We start from the raw sequence: 24,921 nt of genomic DNA, 5'->3' as shown, positions 1-24,921 counted from the left end.
ATTGAATGCAGCTTAATGGTTTACACACAAAAAGAAAGTGGCATAATACACACCTAACTTCAACACTTACAACTAACATTACATTCTAACTCTGACCTTCATTGAGTAGCAGGCTACCCATCCATAAAGCACTTCAATACCTCGTCAGGTGTAGTAAGCACAGTATAAATCTACAATACAATAAATAGGTGTAAATGAGCTATTTGCTGCCTCGTTTAATCTGACCTTCCTCACTTTGCCCCAGAGCTGCAATAGTCCATGTTCCACTCTGTAGGGAAGTACCATCTTTCTTGGCATGTTACCCCCAAATCTTGCCTGTTTGTCAGTGTGTTTTGCCTGTCTCACTCGGATCTTGCTAGCTAGGACCCCAGTGCTCATAGTTTGTGGCCTATATGTGTTGACAGTATGCTTGACTGTGTCACTGGAGTTCTGCTAACCAGAACTCCAGTGCTTATGCTCTCTCTACTTACTAAATTTGTCACTATAGTTTAGTGACTCCATATTCCAATTCTGATTGGCACACTGAACCCCCCTTATAAGTCCCGAGTATATGGTACCTAGTTACCCAGGCATTGGGGTTCCAGGAGATCCTTATTGGCTGCAGCATTTCTTTTGCCACCCATAAGGACCTCATACAAACCTTTCTTCAGGACTACCACTGCAGCTTGAGTGAAATAGTGCACACACTATTTCACAGCAATTTTTCACTGCACTAAGTAACTTATAAGTCACCTATATGTTTAACCTTCATTTACTGAAGGCTAGGTGAAAAGTTACTGTGTGTGAGGGTACACTTGCATTATAAATGTGCCCCCACGTCGTCCAGGACCAATTCCCCCGACTTTGTGAGTGGGGGATACCATTATAAGTGTGCACTACATATATGTCAATACATATATGTAGCTTCACAATGGTAAATCCGAATAGGGCCATGTGAGCTGTCTAAGATCATGGAATTAACCCCCCAATCCAAACCTGGTATTGGGGGGCCAATCCCATACACCCTACGGGCTTCACCATGGACCCCCAGTACTGCCAAACCGGCTCTCTGATGTTTCCATTTCAGCCCCAGCTGCTGCTACCTTACAGATAGGTTTCTGACCTCCTGGGGATAGAGCAGCACAATCCCAGTAAGGAAGAACAATGCATTTCCTTCAAGAGAGGGGTGTTACACCCTCTCCCATTGGAAATAGGTGTTACAAGCATGGGAGCCCCCCAGAGCCTCTCGAAATGCTTTGAGGGCACAAACGGTGCCCTCCTTGCATAATCCACCCCAGAGGTGGTGCCCAGAGCTCCTCCAGTTTCCCTGGCGTTAGCCATCTTGGATTCCAAGGTGTGGCGACCCTCTGGAGACCTCTGAGTGGTCAGTGCCAGCAGGTGACGTCAGAGACCCTTCCTCATAGGTGCACACCTGGGTAGGTAGCCAAACCCCCTCTCAGGGCTATTTAGGGTCTCACCTCTGGGTATTTTCCTCAGATTCGGTTTGCAAGAGTCCTCCAGGACTCCTGTGCATCCTCTGCTTTAGCTTCTGACCGTCGGATCAACCGTAGACTGCTCCAGGAACTGCTGTAATTACAACAAAGTATCTAGAACAACTCCTGTGACCTGCAACTTCAGCTCCAGTCAGCATTTGCAACAGTTTCTAAGGTGTGCCCCCTCTGAGGACTGCCTGCATTCACCGTGCACCAGAAGAGCCAAAGGAATCTCCCGTGGAGTGAAGGAGTCAATTCATGCTTCAGAAGGTACCCTTCTGCGACGACAACCGGTACTCTGGGACTCCTCCTGTGTCAACGAGCATTATCCCTGGAATACAGGTGGTGGACCGAAGTCACCCAGACTGTCCAAAGGTCCAGCTGTCCAAATTTGGTGGAGGTAAGAGCCTGCCTCCCCGTGTAGCGACAGTATCCTTGTGCACCATGTCTTCTGCAGCTCCTTGGGCTTCTGTGCACTTCTTCCAAAGGTTCTTCATGCACAGCATAGCCCAGGTCCCCAGCACTTCTTCCTGCGACGCACAGCTCTCTGAGTTATTCTTCGGCAGCGTGGGATCCTCCTGTATAGTGCTGCGACGACCGCACTTTGCAACTCCTTTGTCTCTGTGTTCTGAGACTCCTCTGGGCGCTGCCTGGTCTTCTGAGGGCTCTCTGAAGTGCTGAGAGTCCACTCTGTCTCCTCAGTCCGAGTTGTGAGCCCCAGGTCCCTCCTGGGTCCGGGCAGCTCCTCTTTGACGCAAACCGCGTACTTGCGTGAACCAGGGCTTGTTAGCGGAATCCAGCAACGCAAACTGTCTGCATCCAACAACTCGACGTGGGACATTTGTTGCACCAAGCAGGAACCCGCAGCTATCTTCTTTGGTGCATTTCTGTACTTTTTTTCCAAATGGAGAATCCACTTTTGCACATTCTTCCAGGTGGGAAGGGGCTCCTGTTCTTCCTGGACTCTTATTTGACTTCTGGACTTGGTCTCCTCTCTCCACAGGTCTTTAGGTCCAGGACTCCATTATTGGTTGCTTGCAGTCTTGCTTGGTTCTCGCATAATTCTTCATCACGACTTGTAGTGTGTTCTGAGGAAACTTGCTGTACTTTACTCTTGCTTTCCTGGGCTCTGAGGTGGGGTACTTTAGTTACCTTTGGTGTCTTCTTACACTCCTAGCGCCCCTCTACACACTACACTTGCCTAGGGGGGAATTCTACATTCGCATTCCACGATTTTAGTACATGGTTTGTGTTGCCCCTAGGCCTATTGCAATCTATTGTATTTTCTACTGTTTGCACTATTCTATGACTGTTTGCTTACCTGATTTTGGTTACTAGTGGATATATTGTGTATAATACTTACCTCCAGAAGGAGTATTGCCTCTAAGATATTTTTCACCTTGTGTCACTAAAATAAAGTACCTTAATTTTTGGTAGCACTGAATATTGTCTTTTATTGTGTATAGGTACTGTGTGACTATAGTGGTATTGCAAGAGCTGTGCATGACTCCTAGTTCAGCCTTGGCTGCTCTGCTACAGCTACCCCTAGACAGTCTAAGCTGCTAGACACTGCCTACATTTCACTAATAAGGGATAACTGGACCTGGTATAAGGTGTAAGTACCTTAGGCAAACAGTACAGGCCAGCCTCCTACAAAGTGTACATTACTTGCAAAAAAAATAAAATGCTTAAACATTATGATTTGGTATGTGTTAGTAAACAATGGTGCTTGTTGTTTGTAGTGCTCTGCACCTCAACACAAATGAGGTCCAGAAAGTTCTGACCCTATAAGGCAGTGTTGCAAGTTCATCTTTTCTTGTTTTATCCCACTCCCTTCTCCCTGGAGGATGTAGGCGGATTCAGGCTTATTTTACCCAATTTCATTCCCTACCTCAAGCAGGATTGGAAGTCCAGCATCCTCTACGCAGTTGAAACCAGGGAAGTGAGTGACACTTTACCAGCTCATGAAGATACACTGCTAGTAAGTGGTGCAGTTATTGCTATTTGTCTTCCCATGTGTTCATATTCATGCAGTGCAGTCATATTGGCCAAAAGAGGGGTTGCCTTAACTGCTGGCCATTCGCAAATGCCAAGAGGTCCACACACTACAAATACAAGGTACGACAAGAGACAAGCTGATGACACTATTGAATGTGTATGGCCTCCACAAATATACTCCTCTCTTCTTTGAGAAAAACACATATGAACACCCAGAGATAACACCAAGTTCCATTATTTAGAGCAGAGACTTAAGTATGTTCCTCAGTCCAGGCTCAGCATACATCAAGTTCCTCATAGAAAATGTTGCAACAATAAATGCAACACACCACACAAGAGACTACACACATTGCTTTATGCCTGTGGCACTTCAACACAACCAGATTACTGATTATCAACCAGAGATTTTAGCACATGGACTTCAGAAGTCACACACAAGGACCGTACACTATTGGATCTCCCATCAAACCCACTTCAATGTTCCTGGATAGATATACCCAATGCAAATTAAAGCAGCTCCCCAAAGAAGCACTCCTAGATACAGTACTTTGCCAAGCCATATGCAATGTCATAAACTCTTAATGCAGACTCTGGACCATCCTCTGGAATAGTGTAAGAAGTTTTTAAAGCGCATAAGGAGGGGACTACATAGCAAAAAAGGCAAGCATTCTGAAAACTATCAGAACATGGTTTGCAAACTGGGAGAGGGACCTGCAGGAATTCGAAACATAGGAAAACACATCTAGAGATAGAGACATACACAAACAAATCTCAGAGCTATTTGCAATAGTTGCTGAGGGAGCAGCTAGAGACAAAATACCTGGATGAATACTCCATGGTGCACTGATAAGGGGGCCGCGAGAGATCCTAGAAGTCATTGGAGGGTATGACTGGTGGCCCAGAGTAGATGTAGATAATACCAAAATTCATACATTGTATCGTGAAAAATTATATAGCATGGACAAAATTATGGAGATGATTTTCAGCTTCTATTCTACCTTATTTACAACAAAGACCCTACATCGAGAGACATAACACTTGGCGGGCGTGATAGCTGATGACACTGATCACAACAGAGAGCACTATTAGTACTTCCCCTTCTTTTTAATCAACATAGCAAATTCAATTTTAGCAAAAATACTCTGTTTACTACATCTCATGCCAAGTCTGGTCAATCAGGGTTTATCCACGGGCAGTCAATGAGATTTTGTGTTGGAAGCATACTTCTTACAAGAACGAATATTGAACACCACCCCATCCTTACTGAGAGCGGAAGTGGGAGCCGGAGAGGCAGGAGCAGTGCCTCGCATTTCACAGCTCATCTTTCCACCTACCCGCCTACCTTCCTGGATAAAAACAGCCGCCTGAGAAATACCCTCCTGCAGAGCCCCATGTCTCCCCATTCGCCCACCCGCCTCGCTTGACAATCAGCCTTACCCGATAGACTGTGGGCTGTGAGACTGAGGTGGACATCGAAGGGATAAGTAGAAACTTTAGCAGTGATGTTGCGTGGGGCTTGGGTCTTTCAACCTCTTTTAACCTGCGAGGCACAGCGGGGCAGTACAGCAGGCGTGGCACTTAAGTCTTTGGCAGCGTCCTGGGGATCTCTGCCCATGAGGTGGGCCCAGCTTGTGCGACAGCCGTAGTCGGCTGCTGGGAGCACGCCCTAGGGTTTTCACAGAAGTGGCCCAGCAAGGACTGGGTGCGGTTTGTGTAACTCTCGGTGAGACCCGCTCGCTGCTGCATTTTTTTACCCTGGCCTGTCTTCGATTATCATTGGATTATCCTTAGATCATCCTGGATCACCTACACTTGGGCTATATTTACTGAGTACAGCATAGTTGCTTGCTTACTTGTGCTTCAGAGAGTCTTCGCCTGGCATTTGAATTTCTGAGGAGTATCCTGCATATCATCCTGTGTAGCATCTAATATAATGATTAGCAGTGCCTTTAGGCATACATAGGAACGAATAGGGTCTACAGGAGTTTGTAGGAGCTCACAGGAGCCCAGCCGACTCCTGTACCCTGACCGCAAACAGGGCAAACCAGTTAAACATGCACTTTGGTAAGACAAAGGGCCCCCCCCAACCCTCCACCAGAAAAAGAAACTAGCCCGGGCTAGGGGAGTTGACCTACCTGAAGGACATGCCAACATCATTGCTTTAAGGACGCTCTTGCAGGATTTTATTTAGCCACCAAGCATCAGTCTAAAATTTACACCAAATTATTTTTCTTAAGGATCCAGAATTGGCCATTTATGCAACAAACTCAAGCGTTTCAGGTTTGCCATCTCCATTCGAACCCACCATTATTAATCAAGTAGCCACCTTTGGATTAGTCCAAAATACATCATATAATCTTAAAGTCAACAGCTCCATATGGAGCGCATGCGCATGTCCAGTCCCAGGCCCAGGGACATTAGTTTCCTCAGCTTCTGATAACATGCAGCTTAGTATGCTCCGGGATGACGAGTACGTCCCACAGGTGTTACAGCTAACTCTGCGAAGGTCAGAACTCGCTCTTCTGTATGTTCTCCAAGACATTTTCCTCTGCGATTAAATAGCCATTACGGATGTAATCCTCCATTTTCAACTGCTTCATTCACTGCGGCACAAGTTCATTCAAATGCTTCTGCGACAGTGGATCTATGTGAAGAAAGAGTTGGCAATTCTACGGATAAGTCTGTCGTACCAATAGAATCCACTCACTTTTCACCTCCATTTCTGGCTCCTACACATTCGATGCAGTTCACTTAGCCAACAAGCTCACATCTGGCTCATCTTTTGTCGCCAGAACCGAACGCTACCCATCAGGAGCCAGATAAAGCAGGGCCCATTCTTGTTTAAGTCAAACAGGCCTAGAGCCCGGTCAACTTTGGTTGAAGGTTTCTGCAATTCAGCCTTGCGACGGTGAGCTTCTTCCTGACAGTCTAACACCCCAGGACAAACCTGAGAGTAATGCACAGTAGGAAACTTCTTTGCTCACCTCTTTGGAATGGGAAGCAATGATAGCAATTTATGGCGTCAGGAGAGGTGGGCAGAACTATACTAGCTCCACAACGCTATCACCTGAAGTATTTTGTACAGGCTGCAGGGACTAGGCTGGTTTTGGTACACATTCTGATACTGTAGGAGGCTGGACTGGCTTGTAGTGAGTACCAAGGGGTACTTACACCTTGCACCAGGCCCAGGTATCCCTTATTAGTGTAGAGGGGTGTCTAGCAGCTTAGGCTGATAGAAAAGGTAGCTTAGCAGAGCAGCTTGGGCTGAACTAGGAGACGAGTGAAGCTCCTACAGTACCACTAGTGTCATATGCACAATATCATAAGAAAACACAATACACAGATATACTAAAAATAAAGGTACTTTATTTTTATGACAATATGCCAAAAGTATCTCAGTGAGTACCCTAAGTATGAGGATAGCAAATATACACAAGATATATGTACACAATACCAAAATATGCAGTAATAGCAATAGAAAACAGTGCAAACAATGTATAGTCACAATAGAATGCAATGGGGGCACATAGGGATAGGGGCAACACAAACCATATACTCTAGAAGTGGAATGCGAACCACGAATGGACCCCAAACCTATGTGACCTCGTAGAGGGTCACTGGGACTGTAAGAAAACAGTGAGGGTTAGAAAAATAGCCCACCCCAAGACCCTGAAAAGTGGGTCCAAAGTGCACCTAAGTTCCCCAAAGAGCACAGAAGTCGTGATAGGGGAATTCTGCAGGTAAGACCAACACCAGCAATGCAACAACGATGGATTTCCAGACGAGGGTACCTGTGGAACAAGGGGACCAAGTCCAAAAGTCACGATCAAGTCGGGAGTGGGCAGATGCCCAGGAAATGCCAGCTGTGGATGCAAAGAAGCTGCCACCGGATGGTAGAAGCTGAGGATTCTGCACGAACGACAAGGGCTAGAAACTTCCCCTTTGGAGGATGGATGTCCCACGTCGTGAAGAGTCGTGCAGAAGTGTTTTCCTGCAGAAAGACTGCAAACAAGCCTTGCTAGCTGCAAGGGTCGCGGTTAGGGTTTTTGGATGCTGCTGTGGCCCAGGAGGGACCAGGATGTCACCAATTGCGTGAGGGGACAGAGGGGGCATCCAGCAAGAGAAGGAGCCCACTCAGAAGCAAGCCTCACCCGCAGAAGTGCCGGAACAGGCACTACGAAGTGGAGTAAATCGGTGCTCACCCGAAGTTGCACAAGAGAGTCCCACGCCGCCGGAGGACAACTCAGGAGGTCGTGCAATGCAGGTTGGAGTGCCGGGGACCCAGGCTTGGCTGTGCACGAAGGAAATCCTCGGTGAGTGCACAGGAGCCGGAGTAGCTGCAAAACACGCGGTTCCCAGCAATGCAGTCTGGTGTGGGAAGGCAAGGACTTACCTCCACCAAACTTGGACTGAAGAGTCACTGGACTGTGGGAGTCACTTGGACAGAGTTGCTGAGTTCAAGGGACCTCGCTCGTCGTGCTGAGAGGAGACCCAGAGGACCGGTGAGGCAGTTCTTTGGTGCCTGCGGTTGCAGGGGGAAGATTCCGTCGACCCACGGGAGATTTCTTCGGAGCTTCTAGTGCAGAGAGGAGGCAGACTACCCCCACAGCATGCACCACCAGGAAAACAGTCGAGAAGGCGGCAGGATCAGCGTTACAGTGTCGCAGTAGTCGTCTTTGCTACTTTGTTGCAGTTTTGCAGGCTTCCAGCGCAGTCAGCAGTCGATTCCTTGGCAGAAGGTGAGGAGAGAGATGCAGAGGAACTCTGATGAGCTCTTGCATTCGTTATCTAAGGAATTCCCCAAAGCAGAGACCCTAAATAGCCAGAAAAGGAGGTTTGGCTACCTAGGAGAGAGGATAGGCTAGCAACACCTGAAGGAGCCTATCAGAAGGAGTCTCTAACGTCACCTTCTGGCCCTGGCCACTCAGAGCAGTCCAGTGTGCCAGCAGCACCTCTGTTTCCAAGATGGCAGAGGTCTGGAGCCCACTGGAGGAGCTCTGGACACCTCCCAGGGGAGGTGCAGGTCAGGGGAGTGGTCACTCCCCTTTCCTTTGTCCAGTTTCGCGCCAGAGCAGGGCTGGGGGATACCTGAACCGGTGTAGACTGCCTTATGCAGAGATGGGCACCATCTGTGCCCATCAAAGCATTTCCAGAGGCTGGGGGAGGCTACTCCTCCCCAGCCCTGACACCTTTTTCCAAAGGGAGAGGGTGTAACACCCTCTCTCTGAGGAGGTCCTTTGTTCTGCCCTCCTGGGCCAAGCCTGGCTGGACCCCAGTAGGGCAGAAACCTGTCTGAGGGGTTGGCAGCAGCAGCAGCTGCAGTGAAACCCCAGGAAAGGTAGTTTGGCAGTACCCGGGTCTGTGCTAGAGACCCGTGGGATCATGGGATTGTCTCACCAATGCCAGGATGGCATTGGGGGGCAATTCCATGATCTTAGACATGTTACATGGCCATATTCGGGGTTACCATTGTGAAGCTATACATAGGTAGTGACCTATGTATAGTGCACACGTGTAAAGGTGTCCCCGCACTCACAAAGTCTGGGGAATTTGCCCTGAACAATGTGGGGGCACCTTGGCTAGTGCCAGGGTGCCCACACACTAAGTAACTTAGCACCCAACCTTTACCAGGTAAAGGTTAGACATATAGGTGACTTATAAGTTACTTAAGTACAGTGGTAAATGGCTGTGAAATAACGTGGACGTTATTTCACTCAGGCTGCAGTGGCAGGCCTGTGTAAGAATTGTCAGAGCTCCCTATGGGTGGCAAAAGAAATGCTGCAGCCCATAGGGATCTCCTGGAACCCCAATACCCTGGGTACTTCAGTACCATATACTAGGGAATTATAAGGGTGTTCCAGTATGCCAATGTGAATTGGTGAAATTGGTCACTAGCCTGTTAGTGACAATTTGTACAGAGAGAGCATAACCACTGAGGTTCTGGTTAGCAGAGCCTCAGTGAGACAGTTAGGCATCACACAGGGAACACATACATATAGGTCACAAACTTATGAGCACTGGGGTCCTGGCTAGCAGGGTCCCAGCGACACATAACAAATATACTGAAAACATAGGGTTTTCACTATGAGCACTGGGCCCTGGCTAGCAGGATCCCAGTGAGACAGTGAAAACACCCTGACATACACTCACAAACAGGCCAAAAGTGGGGGTAACAAGGCTAGAAAGAGGCTACTTTCTCACAGATACTATAACAGAGCCAAAAGTAGCAGCAGTCCTCACTACCGTGCAGAACACCCTCCAACTGAGCGTCAAAGCCGTCAACTCGCAGTCTGTAAAGATGGATACTCAAATTAAATTATTAAATAAACTGGCAGTTTTTACTTCGCGGATTGATTCGAAAATCGCTTATTTCAACAACTTGATAATCAGAGCCCAGAAATCAGCAGACACCTGGACACCAATATGCTCCTGTTCTATTCTGGATAAGTTAGCGACCCTTCCAAGAATACTATGTGGTGGTTTTGAGGACTTCAAAAGTGCTCTGACATAGTATGCTGAGGTCAATCCCAGGATTGCTAATGATGCCATGAGTTGTCAGCTCATGTTGTCTCGAGCTGAACACTCCTGCCCTTCACTTCTTCGCAGGAAGAGTGTCAGGAGTCTTCCAAACCTTACAAATAGGCGCCTACAAGAGAGCAACGGACAGTGGTGATTAATCAACAAGCAGGCCCTATCAAAGTGGTTTTACAATCCCATAACCGTCAGAGTAGCCCTCAGGGCAACCAGCCTTTACTTTCAGCTACTGATCTAGAGGGCAATCTTCCGGACACAAGAGATATTCCAGTTGCAAACAATACGCTGACTGAAGCCTTGAAGAAAAGCTGGCAAAATGGGCAGAAGCACAGGGTGAAGTTTGCCGGGAGGAAGACAATTTAGTCCTTTTTCAGCAGTTAAACGGACCGGACTAAACCTCCATCTGGTCCCACCCCAGGGAGACAGGGGGACCATTTGGAATGGCAGAGTAATAGCATCTTACCGGGCTCTTATCAGGCTCAAGCAAGCTTCCCTTACATAGAAACAAGGGATGCCAGTCCCCATGAGCAGGTTATAATGGCTCCCTAGGGAGAACCGCCCGATGCTGCAAGGCTTGTTAATCAGTCAAGCTCCGCCTCTTCGTTAAATCAGCTCTCCTGGCAGCCTGGTGCCCCCTCAACTGCCTCCCCCAAAGCTGGTGGCTGTGCACCACTTACTGCGCCACTTACTGTAACAGATTTTGCAAGAAAGACCCCTAGACCCGCCATATCAAAGAGCCGCCAGTAGGGGCCCGGAGATTAGTAACCAAGCGCCAGCATGTCAAGGGTCTATTTATTTTCAATAAATAATTGGCACAAAGGCACTTTTACCTCTGGACATCCCCGAGTTGCAAGCACCAGCACTTCGTTATGGAGTAAAAGTTCCAGAGTAAATTTAATGTACCTGAAATATAAGCCAAGGGACGCCTTTTACCTGCTTAATCGAGGGAACATACTTTGGGTGTTGAGTCAGATGCCTGAGAAGGCGAACTTAACTTCTGCTGACCTGGTGTCAGTGGAATATTTGCCTCCCTCTGCACCCCAGGAAAATGAAACAACTAAAATGACTGAAGTAGCTAACCGGGTTCTGGGAGTTGTAGGTTCTTTTAGAAAGTGGGGGAATTCAAGTTTCTCATGCAACCTAACCAGAATATCCTTATTTTATCACTGCCGGGCCAACCGGGAACTCAGTCTCTGGAGTTAATCTCTGGCAGCACTTTAAGGGGAGCACAAAGCAAGTTGTAATCTTCTTTAGCTCCGCAAGTTGGCCGATCGACTTTGCATCCCCTGAAGGCCCCCTCCTTTCGTGACGACAGGAGTTGGCTTCCAGAGAAGCAATTATGAAAAAGCAGGCCGACTGTTGACCGTTCAAAATACCAACCCAATCTTACCATATGTTCCTGGAACATTAATGGTCTGCTAGACAAGCTAGAGGACAAAACTTTACTGAATCTAACATAGTTTCAAATAATAATGCTGCAGGAGACCTGGACCGAAACAGCGCCGGCAATACCAGGATGTGTGAATTATTACAACCCATGACAAGAAGAGCCCATTGTGGGTGTCTGAGTGGAGGTCTTTTTGTTTACATTCTTCACTCTGCCATGAAGGGGAACCACCATATGCCCCCAGGTGCTCATAAAAATGTACAACCCGTTTTGCTTTCTACGACCCAGGGCTCCTCAAAAGTTAATCTGCGCCTTATGCATATCTACATTCCCCCGGAAAAGCGTGCAGATTGGAGGCTGTAGCACATCTGAAAAAAAGAGATAGAGATAGAGGGGCTGCAAAAAAGTAATCCACACACTTTGAGCTAGTCCTGTCTGGGGATTTCAATATGAATTTATTGGGAACGCAGTGCTCGGAAGAGGCCATTGTGGGCCAGAACATCTTTGGGCAGGTTCCCGATCAATTTACACACGCAATATTCAAGAGGGATAAAATAGGGAAATTGCCAATAAAAGACCTGGAAGCAATGGGCCTTCGAGCCGTCACTGGCCGTTTCAGCACAAATCAGCCTCTCTCTTTTACCTTTTACAACCAGAAGGCACAATCGCTAACTGACTTTACGATTCTTTCCTCTTTCCTTATTCCATCGAGTTTCAAAGTTCCAAATAGCGGCGAAAGAGATCATCTGCCACAAGAGCTGTTCCTTGCTTGCATAATTCACCACGATTCAACAGACATGTTACAGAGCTCCACATATACGAACAATGGTGAGAAGCTTAGATACCATTTGAGAACCGTGAGACAAAGCTAAGCGAATGTGGTCTACAACACTGGGCCATACTGCCTCCAGACTAGTAGTGCAAGCTGCCTGGGGTGAGTTCACAAAGTAATTTCTTGCCTCCTGCCCATACCAATCAAAAGGCCTAAGGCAGAGTAGTCTTAAAGAGCCACCATTAGACCAGCGAACAAAGACACTCAAACACAACTTAAATAGGGCTTTACGTGAACTTCAAAGGGAAGGTGAAAGAGATGCAGCATCTAGTCTAGCGACTGCACTCTTGTGTGCACTTAAGACTAAAATGCATGCACAATATTGGAAGCGTGTGAACAGCCTAAACACTGCAATACATCTGCATCCCACAATAAACATTTCTGAGTCCACCTGGCATCAACATCTTTTTTGCCATATTGGGCCTCCGAATCAGGAATCAACCGAGGGTCAGAGAGCGTCCAGCCTAGTACTCAAGGCAGTTCAACATCCTACACAAACCCACAGCAGTTTTCATATTTCACCAGAAGTAGTCAAGAGGTGAATCACTAAGAGGAGGCAGCCCCAGGTCACAATGGCATCCCGCCACACTTTTTAAAGATCTGAATTTTACGCAAAACATCTGTCAGCACTCTACAAAAGCAGGGGCTTAGCCAACGATCCATCAAATTACCGGCTAATAGCGCTTTTTGATGTTGAGTCCAGATTTTTTTGCGGGAAGCCTTCTGGAAGACCTAGAAGCCTGGGTTCCAGATAACAATCTAATTCAGTTTAATCAAACATGTTTCTTTAAAGGGGTAGGCACAACTGCTAACCTTATGGCAGTATCTTAGTTTTTCGATTAAAGTCGGCAGGCCAAAAACCCCTCTTTCTCGGCATGCCAACAACCCCTCTTTCTCTCATTCATAGATTACAAGGCTGCATTTGATGGTGTGGATAGAGGGATGCTAAGGGCTAAGCTTAAAAGGTGGGGCATGTCGACCCATTTGTTAAGAGTGATAATTTTTCTCCACACAAACACCTGGGTAAGAGTTAAACTGGGCAGCGGTGTACACCTCTCCAGAGAAATACCAACTTCGCAAGGCCTGCAGCAGGAGTGCGTACTAGATCTTCTTTTTAACCTCTTTTTGGCCGATTTACCACCAAGGTTTGACAAAGTCAGCTCCCACCCCTTATGACTGGGGAAAACGGCTATGGCTTGTTTGATGTACGCTATAGATCTCATCCTTGCACTAGAGTAGGGCTACAGAGGTTATTAAACACCACAGCTGCATATTCTGAAAGCAAAATCTCTTGTTATCAATCTGGGTAAATCTAAAACAATGTCCTTCAGAGAAACTACAGGATGCTGGCACCAGTGGCACCTGGGTGACAGCAAAATGGAGACTGTGCAGGAATACAAATATTTGGGTGGTCTTCTAAATTGTAAGTGTTCCTTTTAAACCTCATTTGGAGGGTCTCAGTCGGAAAACCATTTCTCTCACCTCTGCATTTAAATGTGTTAAAAATGCTATAGGCAATTTGACTTATCTTCCTCTGTTGAAAGTCATTCAAGATAAAGTATTCCCTACTATAACATATGGAAGTGAGGAAGAAACGGGGTGCAACCGGACAAAATGATTATCAAGCTCTTCTGTTCTGTCTACCAAACTACACACTGCTAGCCCAGGTTCGCCTCGAGTTCAGCCTGTTTAGACAGTCACTTGCAAGAAATGGGGCATTTATTAAACTGTGTCACAAACTTTAGGTAGAAAGTCAGGGTACACTAAGCTCCCTCCACTGGGTGGAAATCAATGAGCAGCCCAGCTCTCCTGCCCGGATTTCTTTGCAGTCCTCTCTGATGACATCGGGTCTAACAATTCAATAGGATCACCTCAGGTCGTATCAACAAGTCGTGCAGGCAACCAATGAAAGCGTTAAAAGGTATTCACAGCTAATGGACAAAGAGGCCCTAGCAAAGAGGAACCACGCTTGGCTTGTTTTGTCATCATACAAAAGACTCGCCCCACTGCCTTACCTGGGTATAGCGGTTAGGCCAGCAATGAAAACAGCCTCCTTGAAGTACCAGATGGGATGCCTAATGACACACGCCCATCTCCCACCGTGGAAACAAGCGGATATGTCGGGTGTTTGCCAGATTTGCGTGCTAGTCCCAGAAACATCGATCCTAACAATATGTTTCTGCAACGGCAATGCAGCAGACCGGAAAGCTCTCCTTCGGTCAGCCTGGCTTCAAAGAGGGCTGCGTAGATGCAGACCAGCAATTATGGCCAGGTTTAACGGGCCACTCAACTCAGTTGTAGACCAGTCAAATCTTTAGACAAACTTGGAGGCAGGCTCTCAGTGCTCAAGGATACAGAATAATGACGCCAATATAGGTTAGCTGTGCACTTTTAACATTGTTTTTATGGACACTTCCCTAATGATATTTATGATAATGTGTTCTTTGGTGTTACTAATCCTTTATGGGCCCTTGAAGAACAAGTGGGGGAAGATAGGCGGGAATGAGTTTCAATTGTGTGATTGTTATAAGGCCTTTCCACTTCCCTTGACCATTCACTTTAGGCCCAAAACCTGCTGTGAGGAAGATTGCGAAAGGGCTACAGGGCTGTTGAAGTATCATGTGCTGAGGATAACAAGACTGCTTGGAGCAGCATGAGTATAATAGAAGGGATTTTTGCTTAAAGAGTATTTCCTGCACTTTTGCACCTTCTTTATAGCCATTGAGATGTTTATTTGATTTTGGGACTTAAGCACTTTCGTTTTTTTCAGATTTTAACTGCTTTTAAGTTTTAAATCTGAATTTTATTGTTAATGGAATGGTTTTATGACTTAGCAGCACCTTAATCCTTGCAATCTTACACTGTAACTTACTAAGTGTGTACTAATTGCATGCATGTTATAAGGCCATTCCCGCTTCCCAGACCATAGCTTTAATTCTGTGTTTTATTGTTAATGGAATGGTTTTTATGAAAAGCAGAACCTTAACCGTTGCAATCTTACACTGTAAGTTTTGAGAATTTTATGTTTTAACTATTGGTTTTTAGTGTTTGTGTAACGGTTTTAATTAACTGTTCACTACTAAATAAACAAACTGAAACATGGGCAGTCAACCTCAAATGAGATGTGTGCTATATTTTTAATTCTACACCAGCTCAATGCAGAGATACAGGCAGTGGCTATTTTTCTACATGCCATCAAAGCCTTTGACTTAATTGATTGAACATACCTGTTCACTGTCCTTAATAGAAGAGGATTCGGTGTCCAGCACTTAAAATGGATTTGAATAGTGCACTCGAGCCCCACAACATACTAGAGTGAATAACAACATATCACTGGGGCCAAGGCAGGTATGCCTTCTGTCCGCTTTAATATTCGCACTGAGGATGGATATGTTTGCATGTGTCTTGAGGAACCCCCTTTCTCTCAGACGGCACTAAGCTTTATTGTTCACCTCATTCTCCTTACAATGTATGCAGATGACATTCTGTTATTCATCAAAGAGCACACTTGAAAACTAAAATGTGTCAGAATAAATCAATGTTAATAATTTAAAAACATCACAAGATGTGGTTGTACACCTTCAACCAATAAAACTAAAGTATGAGCTGTTGCGGTCTGTTTGCTTAATTCACCATTCTCATGTTTTCCAACAGAAAATTGCTTCAGTCGACATTTCAATTCTAGTCTCGAAAAGTCTAAGATCTTGTTTGGTTCTTTATAGCTCAACGTTTTGTCCAGGAGGATATATATACTTTTGATACAGTTAAACAAAGGTATTCTAAACATGGGGTCAAGTAAAAGGAAGTACTAGATGAGTGCTCTGATGAAGCTTCCTTCTGGTTTGGATCAGATTGCATGCCACCACTAAATTGGGCACCTTTTAATCAAAGCTTCAATATAAGTAATCACTAGTTAATGGAACAGCGAGTAATCTTCTTTAACAATTTAATAAATAATAATAATAATAATAATTCACTACTTTTTGTAATTGCTGGAAGTCTATATCCCAATACACCAGAGATATACAGTACAGTTGCAAGACATTTACTTTTCTAAATATTGTACATTTCCTTTATGGGTTGTGTCTCTAATTTAGTAGCCAATTTGCCTCCATTGTTTTGTTTAGTTGTTGGTTTTTAATTGTCCTTCTGTGAGCCCAGTTTCCCATATGATCCCACTGTATCTCCAGGGAGGAAAAGGTGTTTACTGTGGCAATATTGGTGCCTGGCGAGCTTTGTGTGAGCGTTTACCAGAAACCATGACATAGTATTTACTCAGATTCACGATTAGGTCTAGTTGTTTCATAAAACTCGCAAAGAATTTAAAAGTATCTAACTTCCAGCGGCAAAGAAGTCACTAATGTCAGAGCGGGGGACTTTGGGGTCCATCTATATCCACTCCCTTCAAAAGAGATATGTGGAGTAGTAGCTATATAGGAGACATGTCAGACACACTTCAAGTATGATCAGTATGGAAAGGCTTAGGAGCACCCCGTATAAAATACAGTCTTAGGTTTGCAGGAGAATTAGGGCTGTGTGAATCAAAGACAATTCCTACATTTACGTGGAGAGGAGCTATAATTGATCATATCTTGGTTTCAGACAGCCTACTGACCTCCCCACGTCTATTACACAACAAGACTAATCTACACAAACAACACAACTCACAATCTCACTCTCAACCACCATCTCCACTACCAACACATGCAGACCAAACAAAATGCCTTCTAAGCCCGCTGGACGAGAAACACAATATAGCAAAACAGTATTATGACCTTCATACATTTAGTACCAGCACTAAAGACACACCTGCTATAAGTTCAAGATATACTGCTCACTCCTCTACAAAACAGTCATACCACCACCAAAACACAATCTCTAATCTGTCTTTTAATAAATGCTTGTTTAGTCTCTGAAAAAACAAGCACCGCATTTACGACCTACTTAGTGACACACAACCTGACTTACTCTTCATAGCTGAAATGGTTGGGAGAAGACATGGCCCCAGTGTTGCATGAAGCTGTTCCTCCACGCTATCAAACCATCAGAAAAACTGTATAAGGCAAAAGAGGAGGTGGACTAGCTGTTATATACAAGCAAACAATAAATGTCTCCAAAACGGACACCATTTCCATACAAAGGTTGTGAGGCCCTCCTCACCAGATACAACCCTACACCAACTTCCTCCTCATTTACAAACCACCACCTAGCAATGCAACATCCTCAGATATGTTTCTAGACACATTCTCAAACCTTACAACACTATACTCCAAACCTATGCATTCTTGGGGACCTAAACATTTTGTTTGACAAACCCAATATGCCCCAACCAAAACCTATCGTCACTGACCTGGTTATACTGAACCTACATCAGATCATACACAATCCCACACACATCGCTGGACACATCCTAGATGTCATTTTTGCAAATCCAGAACTAGTTACCTTTCAAAGAATGACTCAAGTCACATGGTCAGACCAACATTTGGTAGCTTTCCAACATAAAACACCACAAATCAACACTCCCAAGACCATCTTAGATGCATCCACCTAACGACCTTGGAACAAACTCAATTTTCAATACTTAGAAACACAACTAACAGTCCACACAGATCTAGATACAATACATTCTGTTAAAAAACTATGACTGGCTACAGGAAGCTTTCAATATCCTAATACCACCAAGAACAACAAAACAGGACAAAAGAAAACAAGCACTTCTGTGAAATACAGAATTAAAAAAAGTAAACCAACAAATCAGAAAGCTGCAACGAACCTGGCCCAAAACGAGCAGCAACCAAGACAAACGTCACCTATGCAAATTTAACAGACTATGCAAACCAACAATTAAAAAAGCTAAAACAAAGGTACCATTCAGACAGAATTCCAAATGCTAAATCTGTAAATAAGGAATTTATAAAGTTCTCAACGAATTTTCTAAACCTAAATGCATGGAAGAAATCCATCCTATTATTTAACAATTCACAGACAAACTGGCAACCCATTACACAACCAAAGCAGACATACTGGACTCCTATATAAAACAAACAAAAATCACCAGCACCAACACATTTCCCCATATCCCCTCCAACAGTAGAGCAACCCAGCCTCTGCATTCCTTCAAACAAATATCACAAAGTGAATTTATGGATCTGGTCGAAGCTAGCAGGCCTTCTGACTGACCCTCTGACCCTTGCCCACCATACCTTTTCAAGAACATTCTTTTATCTACCTCTGCTGCCACACCAGTCAGAAGAATAATCAACCATTCTTTAACTACAGTAATCTTTCCAGAAGACCTAAAAAAAGGCATACATATGCCCAATTAAAAATAAAACTGGACCTGCATGACCCCAACAACTACAGACCAATTATAAATTGACCTATCCTGGACAAACTGACAGAAAGAACAGCATTCGCCCAAATGTCACAATTCATTGAAGATAACTCCATACTTGCAGACTACCAAACTAGATTCTGCCCAGGAAGAGGCACAGAATCTGCCATCATCGTCATTTGAGAGGACCTTAAAAACAGGTTAGACAGCAATAGAGTTGTTGCACTACTTCTCTTGGACTTCTCAGCTGCCTTGACACAGTTGACCATGACCCCCTAATAAAAGACTTTTGTTACCATTGTGTCGTCCCATCTCTAGGGGGCACTGGAAAGGGACTCTGTAGCCTGGGAATCACCTTGAACACTCATCTAGAGTCCCTTTCTGACTCCCGCTTGTTTCCCTTTTCGCTATGGTATGCTTTTGTAGAATTACATTTGCTTCTTGGGACTGTAAATCCCATAATGCACAGCCTGGTAGTCAGGAAAGCCTGGATTCTGCTATACATTGTTTTCTATGGGAGAAGTCCAGTTGCTCCTTTTTACTGTATTCTCTCCTCCAGGACTTGTGGGTGTCTGAAACTACACACACCTGAAGACCTCTCCTGTGCAGCCCAGTCGTGTGATTCCACCTGGGGTTTGCTGCAGCCTGGAACTGCTTATAAGCAGCCATTGCCCCAAGATCCTCGTCGTGCACTGGAGTTCGATTCCTTTGTGTTCCAGACCCTTTATCGGTTGGCGTTCCAGTCTTGTTCCGGTTCTGTTTCAGCTTGAACCTGCTTTCTGTTTCTCTGCCCTGTTACTGCTTGTTCCAACCAGAGTCTGCCCCCTGTCTCTTAGCCTTGTTCCTGTTTGTTTCTTCCAGACACGAACAACACAACTCACAATCTCACTCTCAACCACCATCTCCACTACCAACACATGCAGACCAAACAAAATGCCTTCTAAGCCAGCTGGGCGAGAAACACAATATAGAAAAACAGTATTACGACCTTCATACATTTAGTACCAGCACTAAAGACACACCTGCTATAAGTTCAAGATATACTGCTCACTCCTCTACAAAACAGTCACACCACCACCTGCTTCCTGTTTCTCAGACCTGTTCCTGCCTTGTTTCAGCCTGAACTTGCTCTCAGTTTCCCAGTCTTGTTTCCTGCTTGTTCCAACTCCCTGTATTCCAGTACTGTTCTTGCTTGTTCCTGCCAGAGCCTGCTCTGTTTCCTATTCCTGTTTCTGCTTATTCCAGCCAGAGCTTGTGCTCTGTTTTCCAGTCCTAATCCTGCCTTTGCTTTAGAATGAGCATGTTCCCAGTTCCTGCCTCAGCCTGCTAGTTTGTTCCTTCTGTTTCCGTTTCCTCTTGGGTATTTGTGTCTGGTAAGTGTACTATCAGTCTTCACCTGTGTATAAGTGTTTTCCTTTGTACTGGGGTTGGCTCCTGGTTTCCAGGAGGCAATTCCAGCCCCCATCATTTGTCTAGTGTTATATACATAGTCTTTAGTGCCTAACAGTGACAGTGTGCTATTGCTGTTTTTTCAGGAATTGCCACTGTGTTTCCAGCTGGACCCACAAGGGCTTGTCTTGTGTATGTAAATACAATCCTTGTTTGTGCTCTAAGGGTCCAGAGACAGAATCACTTCTGCTGCCTCCTTTCTATGGGACTTGCAGGGTGACTATCTGTAAGAGCAATCTGCACAGAGGCACTGACATTCCCTGTTGCCGTGTGAAGTTCTGAGCCCTACCCTGTGTACAACCTTAGTGGTAACACCAGTGTGTTTGCTCATTAGTAATCTATTTCCTGTTTGTTCACACTAAGGCTGTTCTGCTTTTACTTTCCTGTTTCCTGTGCCAGTCCATAGCTGTCCTTTCCCGTGTATGCCTTTAGCTGCTCTTCTACTGCAGTGCACTACCTCTTTGGGATATTCTGTGACCTCAAGGGGTGCTCCAACCAGAGTCCTGATCAGACCCACCTGAAACCGTGACAACTCTACGAAGCTGGCATAGAAGGGACTGCTGTCGACTGGATCACGTCCTACCTTCAAAACAGAACAAATGTCATCCATATTCCCCCTTTGTCATCTAAACCGTAGTTCACAACAGCAGGGGTACCTGAATTTCAGCTCACATGCTACAACTATGCAAATGACACACTAATAATCCTTAAAATGGAAAGCCCCAAAGACATTGGAAACTCAAAAGTCTTCAACTGCCTCAGAGCTGATGATCAGTGGATGACATGGAGCCATCTCAAGCTGAATGCTTCCAAAACGGAAATACTCACATGTGGTGATAGGAAAACTTATGACCCACTCTGTGCCTGGCATGATGAACTGGGGCCACCTCCTGAAGTATCTAAGGAAGTAAGAAACCTTGTAATTACTATGGTCTCCAAGTTAACAATGAATGTCCAAAGTGGACAAATTAGCAAGATCAAGCCTCATCACCATGAAAACTCTGTGATGCATCTTTCCCCACCTGGGATTTCCACACAAGGACAAGGTTACTGTATCTCTTGTACTGTCTAAACTGGATCACACCAATGGCCTCTACCATGGATCAATTCCATCTACTATAAAAAGACTACAACAGATTCAGAACACAGACTACTCCTACATGTGGGGCCACAAGCCTACATCTCCCCTGCCTTGAGAGCCCTACATTGATTTCCAGAAGATCCACCTTCAAGCAGCTTTGTATCACCCACAAAGCAATCAAACAGGGCCACTTTTCATCAGAAATAAAATGGCCAAATACATTCAACAAAGGAACCTCCGCTCAAGATTGGCACCTCGCCTCAAAATCCCACCATACAAGAAAAAGACAATAAGTTGTAGATCTTTCTCTGTTCAAATGGCCAAACTATGGACTTCTTTACCCTCAAATATTAGATCCACAGAATACTATCTTATCTTCAGAAGACTACTCAAGAGTTCGCTCTTTCCTACATAACTACCATACTCAAACAGCAATGTCTTACATATCCCTGTGTATGTAAACATTTATAATTTGATTATATGTATATATCTAGACGTGTATTTCTTTGAGCAATAATGCATTTATAAAAATAGTTTCGCTTAAAATATACACAAACTCTTAAGGCCTGCTTAAAAATGTATACATCACACACATACACACACACACACACACACACACATTATTTATTTATATATATATATATATATATATATATATATATATATATATATATATATATATATATATATATATATAAATAATCTGATGCATAACATGTTCATAGGCCATTGCATAGTTTCTACATTTGTTGTTTTGATTAGTTGCTTATGAGTCTATGCTTTATTTATTTATCAAAATAGGTAAATATCATCTTGAATTTTTATCTTCAAGCATTTGACTACTGAAATATTGAGGAAAAGATAAAAAAAATATTGTTATAAAAAGTACACAAATTATCTTCAAATACTGCAACTCTGGAAAGTCTGTGTTTATACCATGCAACTTTGAATTTCTATATATTAACTTCCATATACATGTATTCCCTTTCTATGTAATCATGTATGTTTATATTTATTAGTTTAGCCCTACTGTACAAGAGATACAAATACTTACTCCAATGCACAACTATGTCTCACCGTAAACGTCTCTCAATCTAGCTTCTATCTACACTCTGACTCATCCCAAACCTCATTCTACTACTAAGATCTTCAAAATAACCTTTTCTAGACTCTTCTCTCCTCTATCCCTCCTGGCTCACCCCAAACCTCAATTTACTATGATCTCCCAAACAACTCTACTACATTTTCCCTTATGTATCTCTCCTTTGTCTCATCCCAAACTTAACTACTAACTAACTTACTAAACTAATACTATATAGGTTTATTTCCCTATACAAATCCACCACTAATCTTTATGGGTTCCGGAGTAGCGTGCTACTCACGGAAAAGTGTTTTGACGCTTTGTCAGAGGTAGTAAGCAATATATAAATACACTTACCATACAATTACAACTCAAGGCTACAGAGTAATTTCAAATTGTTTGAGCAACCATAACATAATTGTGGCTCAGCTGAATAAAGCCCCTAACGTGAATGAGGTACCAATTATAGCTAGGAATATTGAATCTACCAGACCACACGGAACAAGAATCAAATGAGTGGGAGTCAACCATACCATGTTTCTGTCTGAACTGGTCTCCCATAAATTAACGGATATGTATGTTTGAGTGGATGATGGAGTAAAGGCCCTGGAGGTAATTAACTCCTTTAAATCCATTTGTGCTCAATGAAAGGCATGCTCACAAATATTAAAAGATGCAACAAATGTGAACTTAGAGGTTGGCTTGATCATGCCGGTACAGGAGCAGATGAAGGTCTTAAGGCAACCCTTAACTCAACTCCAAGATATAGGGCTCGGATTGCTTCATGCAGAAGTAGTTATAAACAGACAATTCTGTTGAGAGAAACAAAAATAAGGGAAGAAGCTTGGGAGAACCTGGTCAGGGTGAGTGACACAAGAGACAGCACTCTCTTGGGGTCAACTATCAATATGCCATATTTCAGGGAATCAACTGCATAGTCTATTGAAGCTTTGATACCAGAAGCTGACTAGGTAAACCAGTACTCCATATTTTTTAATGTGTTTAATATTTGTAAGTGGATCAAAATTATCATCTACCCACGTTTCTATGTCTTTTTTAAATCTACTGATTTGCTTAACGTGTCATTATTTGATACCCTAGCACCTATATTGACTGAGTTGATTCGGCACATAAGCAACCGTAAATTAAATGGGAAAGCATAATAAAGCTACATAACAGAGGGGGCTTCACAGTCCCCGATTTCAAACTCGATTATAGACTTGCACAGTCCCATTATTGGTATTATGCACCTCATATGGTAGAAGAGGTTGAAAATGCATCACCAGTTACATTGCGGAGTGCACTATTCAATGTTAAGACAAATATATTAACCCTGCAATCAACACAATTGTTTCATGGAGAACCTAAAGTAAACAAATTCAAGTTTCAGTAAAGTATTCCCCGCAGAGTCCAATTCAGGAAAATCCACCATGGCCATGACACTTGAACTCAATAACTACTATCAACTAAAGAAATTGAATATGCACACACAGGCCGATATAATCCCTGACAAACGCTTTAATACTTTTGATGCCTTTGCAGCAAAGGAACACCACATAATACTTTATTTTACTATATAATAAAAGTGACACTGGGTCCTGTGAACCATCTATTCCTAACAATACAAAACTGAAACCATTAGTATGTAAACTATATATTACAGATTTCAGAACCAATTAAACATTTCAGAGTTAAAGAAATGTGTGCAGCAGAAGGAGGGGACTCTCTTTGTGATGCACAATGTCAATAATGCTGTGCACAAATAAGGGAAATCTCATCAACTGATAGGCACAGAGCCCTAAACTATAGATTTTTGCATAGACTATATTCTTCTAAATGCTTGAGAGAAAGTAGACTGCGACCAGAAGCAAATGGCTACACTGCAGAACCGAGACTGCAGACCTTTTTTCTGGCATAGATACACCCACCTATAGCTACATATTGGAAGTCAGTCTTCAATGATCTTTTCGAGATGAAAGAACTGGAGACCTAACCATCTCCATTGCTTGCACTACTGGGCTACGTGGACAAGATTCCTAAACAAGTGCGACGATACACAGCACTGGCACTATTAATGGCTAAAAGACAAGCAGTTATGAACTGAGGTTCGGGGCCAGGTCGGTTTAGGGATTTTGTTCTTTTCTAACAACAATTTTGAATTATATGCTACACTGTTGCCGCCAGCTTCCAGATTAAAAAACATATGAGAACCAGTGCAAAGGTACCTTGGTAATAAAACTACACAGTGCTACAGTGGAATACATTTTATGAATGTTTACTCAGAGACAGCATAGTAATTGCTGTTACTATTGCCAGATGTTTTCAGACACCAAAAAGGTGCATGTTAATGTTGCTTTAAGTGGTTATCCTATGCGACAAACAGCCCACCTAACTGGATACATCTAATCTCGATGTAAGCATCAGCATGTAAAACAATTTTCTTATACCTACATTTTGTGATGTATGATGACACCTCCATGTTACATTGGAGCAAAACGTGTAACAACTAAGGTGCTGTTAACATGAATCAATGTTTTAGAGGTAATATGGACTTTGATGGACATGCTTAAAATGCCCCGATCGTCTGCACATTTAAAAAAAAAAAAATGGAAGTGTAAACATGCATTGCTGTAGTGCCACGGACTGCAGTGCTATAAGTAGCACATCCGCACCAATATGCATGCCTAAACGCAGGAAACAGGAGCACTGTACTCTAGTGTCTACCTATTACTCCTTCCCTAAGCCCACTT

At 44.0% G+C, this 24,921-nt stretch overlaps 1 protein-coding gene across 11 annotated transcripts in view; it reads right to left on the bottom strand.

Moving 5' to 3' along the window:
- Positions 1 to 24,921, bottom strand: part of MTO1 (mitochondrial tRNA translation optimization 1) — a 1,525,874-nt gene that overhangs the window by 92,226 nt on the left and 1,408,727 nt on the right. For 4 of the 11 annotated variants that reach the window (XM_069243964.1, XM_069243962.1, XM_069243960.1 and 1 more), the window contains one exon: positions 20,838 to 20,908. The exons of the other annotated variants lie outside the window; for them this stretch is intronic. In XM_069243964.1, coding sequence (XP_069100065.1) covers positions 20,838 to 20,908 — 71 coding nt within the window. The remainder of the gene's footprint in view (positions 1 to 20,837; positions 20,909 to 24,921) is intronic. 11 annotated transcript variants of the gene reach the window in all.

Source organism: Pleurodeles waltl, chromosome 7 (assembly GCF_031143425.1).
Source record: "Pleurodeles waltl isolate 20211129_DDA chromosome 7, aPleWal1.hap1.20221129, whole genome shotgun sequence".
Taxonomy (NCBI): domain Eukaryota; kingdom Metazoa; phylum Chordata; class Amphibia; order Caudata; family Salamandridae; genus Pleurodeles; species Pleurodeles waltl.
Note: the sequence above shows the minus strand (reverse complement) of the source record. Positions and strands in the feature narration are given on the sequence as shown.